The sequence below is a fragment of the Octopus bimaculoides genome, chromosome 7, assembly GCF_001194135.2.
Source record: "Octopus bimaculoides isolate UCB-OBI-ISO-001 chromosome 7, ASM119413v2, whole genome shotgun sequence".
Classification (NCBI taxonomy): domain Eukaryota; kingdom Metazoa; phylum Mollusca; class Cephalopoda; order Octopoda; family Octopodidae; genus Octopus; species Octopus bimaculoides.
In genome coordinates this window covers 73336289-73342476 of record NC_068987.1, presented here as the reverse complement: position 1 = coordinate 73342476, position 6188 = coordinate 73336289, and the positions used below count along the sequence as shown (strand labels likewise).

Sequence of the window (6188 nt, the reverse complement as noted above, 5' to 3'; positions counted from 1 at the left end):
GTCAACACAGAGAAATTTCACAAGAAAATAAGACCATGTCAACTTGATGTGAATGGTATCCAGTCTATGTACAATCCAAAGTCTTAGATGAATCTGAAGCAAGGATTGCAAGCTTACTCTAGCTTCTTTCTAAATTCCTCAATAACAATATATACCAGGTCATTAAGAAATGAAATGTCCAATTTTGAACTGAAAGTTTATTTTACTTTATCTCAACAAAAAGCAATGCAGTTAATCAAAGTATGCACCTAAATTATCAACACAATTTTGCCATTTTATTGGTAGCTTACTTATGAAGGCAGTGAAGAATTCCAGAGAGCAAGAGGTGATGAGATCATAAAAGGCTGTTTTTGCATCTTCAGATTTGAAGTTTTTTCCTTGCAAAAAGTTGTCTAATGCCTGGAAAATGTGATAGTCAGTTGGTGCAAGGTCTGGTGAATATGGTGGATGACAGAGTACTTCAAAGTTCAGTTCCTGTAACTTGAGTAGTGTTTTTTGTGCAACATGTGGTCGAGCATTGTCTTGCAAGAGAATTGGTCTGTCTCTTTTGACCAATCTTGGTTCTTTAATTGCAAATTCACTCATCATTTAATCCAATTGGTTGATGTATACATCCGCTGTAATTGACTTACCAGGTCTCATGAAGCTGTAGTGGATGATACCAGTGCTGGACCACCATACAGACACCATTAGCTTTTTTTGATGAATATTCTTTTTCGGATTGTGTTTTGGCACTTCGTCTCTATCCAACCACTGTGCAGAACACTTGCTATTGTTGAAAAGAATCCATTTTTCATCACACGTAATAATACGATGCAAAAATGATTAGTTTTTCTGCCATGACAGCAAAGAACAGCAAGTTTCAAGACGATGTGTCATTTGATGTTCATTCAGTTCATGTGGTACCCACTTATGCAGCTTCTTTACCTTGTCGAATTGTTTCAGATGGTCCAATACAGTTGGAATCGAAACATCAAACCTTGCCGCTAACTCACACATAGTTTGAGATGTATCTGCTTCCACTACAGTTTCCAGCTCATCATTATCCACCTTGGTCTCAGGTCTACCACGTGACTGATTTTCAAGAGTAAAGTCACCAAACTGGAACTTCTCAAACCATCAACGTACAGAGCACTCATTCGCCACATCTTCAAACGCATCATTGATGTTTCAAGCACGTCTGGGATGCATTGGTTCCATGACGGAACTCGTATTCATAAACAACATGAATTTTTTAATCTATCCATGGGTTCACAAAAACTAGTTTACAAGAGAAAACTCACAGTATAATCAGATACCATGTATTGCATTTTGAAAAGTGATGATGTAACTCTTCAATGTTATAAAACAAAGAATTGTTAGGATAATTACTGTCAAGCTTGGTGCATCAGAAAACTGGACATTTTATTCTTAATGACCTGATATTTACAACCAAGAAACCTGAGTCAGTTAGAAAGTAAATCAACCTTGGCTTATAACACAGTGAATTACAAGTGACAAGATAAGAATAATCAACTGGTTTAGTACACAGCGTACACAACTAGTTGCAGCTTCAAAGACAAATCTGCTAAAATGAAAACATCATCATCATCATCAAGTATTAGATTGGAAAGAAGTTCAGTTGCAGCTCAAGATGGAGGAGAAAAAAAAACAAAAAGTTTCTTTGGTTTTAATTGATCTATTTAATCAAGATACTTTCGAACCTAACAAGAGACAATGATATAAAACATTACCTTTTGCACATACTGTGAGTTGACAGTGATGGTATGATCCATGTCTTGTAACTTCTCATCCAATGCAATACATTTCTGCATCTGAAATAAACCAAAAGTTGTCTTGATTCATGTCAAACAACAGAGAGAGAGAGAGAGAGGATGAGATGGAGAAAGGGCCCCTCATATAATCAGGTTTCCCTATTCACTAAGACCCAATTGGATAGTATACTTACCACTGGTTTATATATTTTCAAGCAGATGAGAGACATATCCGTCCTTCTAGAGAATGTTGATTTTTCAGATGAAGATTTTTCCTACTGAAAGACTATGAACTCAGCATGCCAAGCCAATTCCACGGTGCAACAGTACTATTGACAATGGCGTCTGATACCTACTTAGATTGATATAAAGTCAGTCATAGAGATGTTTCAGCCTCTAGCCCACAGGAACACTATCTCCCCATTTTTCTATCATTACTGTAACACTTCTGCTCTTCACAGCTGGTTGGGCTTACACCTCCTACACTCAGGCATTCCTGTCTTACTTGTCTCCTCTCTTCTCATCAACCACCATTGCAGTGGCCAAAATCCCCAGGTCATTCACTAATCATTGTGTCCAATCCTTCCTTCCTAGAACATCAATCCTCTGGAATTTTCTTCCTGTGAGTATCTTTCCCACAGAGATTGACTTACAAAGGTTCAAGAACATTAACAACAATAATCTTGCACACCAGTATGGAAGAGCATGCAATGGGTACTGTCTTCCTCCAGAGCCAAAAATAAATAAATAAACCTAAAAGTCCAGATGTGTAACTGACAATTAAAAATTAAATGAGTTGGCCTCAGAAAATACATTGATAACCCACCTCCACTACTCGTCTGTTATCTTATCTTGGAGAGCCAAACTCAAGGAGATAAAAAGTATATTAAAAAAAGTACTACACAAATTTTTAAAAATACATAGACTCTCAGTTTCCATCTACCAAATCCACTCACAAGGCTTTTGGTGAGGCTATAATAAAAGACACTTGCCCAAAGTGCCATGCAGAGGGACTGAACCTGGAACCATGTTGTGGTTGAGAAGAAAGCTTCTTACCACACAGCTACACCTGTGCTTATGGTAATAAAATATATTTATTTTATATATAAAATATAACATTGAATATATTTATCAAGCAGAGTGTAGTATTATAGAGCCTCATACATGGTTAAAACCATACCCTACTTCGTACAGTTTCACTAAACATTGTTCTTTAATGCCAATGCATATTTTAGTAGACATGAGAAATATGTGCCAAAATTATTTTAATATTTTCAGGTTTGTATACAAAACGTCCAAGTATTCAGTGAAGCACATGCAAACATTTTTTTCTTTTTCCATGTCACAGGGAAAACAATTTGTGCATCAGAACATATTTGTGTATACAAGTCATTAAACATTACCTCCAAACAGTTGCTTGTCCTGCTAATAATAGTAGTCAAATCTCCTCATGAATTTTACCATTTCAATAAAAGTAAGTTGTTATCATCATCATTATCATTTAACATCTGTTTTCCAATGCTGGCACAGGTTGCATGGTTTGACAAGAACTGGCAAGCAAGAGGGCTGTACCAACTTTATTGTCTGTTTTGGCATGGTTTCTATAGTTGGATGCTAACCACTTTACAGAGTGTAGTGGGTGCTTTTTTTCATGGCACCAGCACCTGTGGTGTCACCAAGTAACTTATGACACAAGAAGACAAAGTTCTCTCAAATGAGGTAGTAGTATTGAGGGTGAAGTGGCTTTGTGCCAGTTGAAGAGATGTTAAAAAAATAACAGAGGGATAGAAACAGGTGCCTTGCTGTAGAAGAGATATAAGGATGCCCCGGCTGGAGAAGAAGAGAGAGAAAGATAGAGATGGAGAGAGTCTCTCTTTCTCTCCCAGGTGAGATGACAAAAGACCGTACTCAAGAAGACCTGCACCCCTCAGCAGAAGTGTTAAGACAGATTCTCTGGTAGTGTAAAGCACTCATGGTGGTGTCATGTAAAAGCATTCATACAGTGACGCATAAAAGCTGTGCAGTATCATGCAAAAGTGTCCATGCTGCATCATGTAACAGCACCTGCATAGTGCCACATAAAATCACCCATGTGGTGTCACGTAAAAGAGCCAATGTTCTGCCATGTAAACGCACCCATGTGGTACCTCATAAAAGTGCTTCTATGGTGCCACATACAAGCATCCAGCACACTCTGTAAAGTGGTTGGTATCAGGAAGGGCATCCAGCTGTAGAAACCATGCCAAATCAGACTGGAGTTTGTGCAGAACCCCCACCACCACCACCAGCTCTGGTCACACCGTCCAACCCAGCATGGACAACAGACGTTAAATGATGTCAGTCAAAGTAAAATAGCAGATTACATAATGTAACCAGCTGAATAAAAGACATGATGGTCATGGCAGGAATGCCTTTGATCGTAGCTTTATTCAACTGGGGTGACCCTGTGTTAAATAATATAATAATTACCAGTCAAATTTCGGAAACTGTTGCTCCCAATTTCTTTCTTATACATTTGTTTGTGGTTTTATCGTTGAAAGCTGTGAGATCTATCAACGTTTGTGTCAACAACTTCACCCATCTCTTCATCCACCTGTATATTTGTATATACAGCCACAGCAATATTTAACAAACCATACTATATCACTATAAACATGTCAACTGCCATCATCATACATTGATTGCTTTTGATTCTTTGTTTTCGTCACAGCTGTTGTTGTTTCGTGGTCACTGCTGTGTTTATTGTCACTGTTAGTGTTGTCATTGCTGTTGCAGTTGATGATGGTACTAGTATTGCAGCTGTTGCTACTACAACACATAAGGATGATTATGATGATGATGATGATGATGACGGCAATCATCATCATCATTGTTTAACGTCCGCTTTCCATGCTAGTATGGGTTGGACGATTTGACTGAGGACTGGTGAAACCGGATGGCAACCCCAGGCTCCAATCTGATTTGGCAGAGTTTCTACAGCTGGATGCCCTTCCTAACACCAACCACTCAGAGACAATGACGATGCTATTTGTGCTAATGGTGGCAGTGTTGTTTAGCCACAGGTCAGCCTTAAGTAAAAGTCACCACCCAGTCTCAGTTCCAGAAATGTATCTACATCTAAGAATACATTATTCAATATAGCCTTCCTTTTTTAAAAAAAAAAGGGCCGACCTCAAGGGACAAAGTATTGAAGGCTAATTTGAAGACACTGAAACTTACGAAAGGGATGACTAAGGTCCAAGATATCAGGTGCATTGTTGTACTCAAGAAGACCCATCCGCCATGGCAGAATTGATACTAGTGCTGGTGCCAGATAAAAAGCACTCATGCTGGTGCCAAATAAAAAGCACTGGTGCTGGTGCCACATTAAAAGCACTGGTGCTGGTGCCACATAAAAGCACCCAATACCGTCTGTATAGTGGTTGGCATTAGGAAGGGCACCCAGCTGTAGAAACCATGCCAGAACAGAAAACAGTGCCTGGTGTGGCTCCCAACCTTACCAGCTCCGGTCAAACCATCCGATCCATGCCAGCATGGAAAACAGACATTAAATGATGATGACGATAGGTGGTGATCTGAGAGATTTGGCAGTAATTTCTACCAAGTTAAATAAACAATCACACAGAGGTGTGATCCCTTGGCTCATTGCAAATGGTATTATTTGTAGTGTTGGTGCGGTTAATAATTTCGAGGTGTTTCTTGTTGCTATTGTCATTAATGGTGACAAGCCGACAAAGTTGATACAACAGTACAACATTAAATACATAACAAGGCAAACATTTGTTATGGCAATATTAATAGCAACAAACAGGACATGAATTTCCCTTGAAAAAAAGAGAGAGAGAGAAGAGAGGGGCCCCTTTGACATAACATGTACATAAGCTTCATGATTCACTACCCTAACTTCCATACATATGCTAATGAAAATAGTTCTACAAGCTATCATCATTATTTTACTTTGTGATTATTTCACCTACTTACCCCCACACACACACACACAAACATAAAGGGTAAAACAAAAACCTTTGGTCATGAATGACCATGGGATTGCACCTAGAAAGTTCCCTTCCAAAGCACAAGTCTGGGCAAGGCTGCTTGTGAAAGACTAGCAGTCACCCATATGTACCAGCCTCCCTTCTGCACGCCACTGATGGTATCCAATAGAAAGGCCAGTACAGCTTGGCTCCAGTGGTGTCGCAACTCTTTTCTACAGCTGAGTGAACTAAAGCAACGGGAAATAAAGTGTCTTGCTCAAGAACACAACATGCAGCCTAATCTAGTGATCGACCTCACAACCTCATGATTGTAAGCCCAATGCTCTAACCACTGAACCCTGCATCTGTGTGTGTGTGTGTGTGTGTGTGTGTGCGTGTATGTATGTACACACACACACACACACATATATATATATATATATATATATATATATATATA

General features: G+C 39.0%; 1 protein-coding gene across 1 annotated transcript in view; it reads right to left on the bottom strand.

Moving 5' to 3' along the window:
* LOC106882369 (COP9 signalosome complex subunit 3) overlaps positions 1 to 6188 on the bottom strand; it is a 43093-nt gene that overhangs the window by 2885 nt on the left and 34020 nt on the right. Inside the window, exon 14 of the mRNA XM_052969754.1 lies at positions 1734 to 1814. Within this exon, the coding sequence (XP_052825714.1) occupies positions 1734 to 1814 (81 nt within the window). The remainder of the gene's footprint in view (positions 1 to 1733; positions 1815 to 6188) is intronic.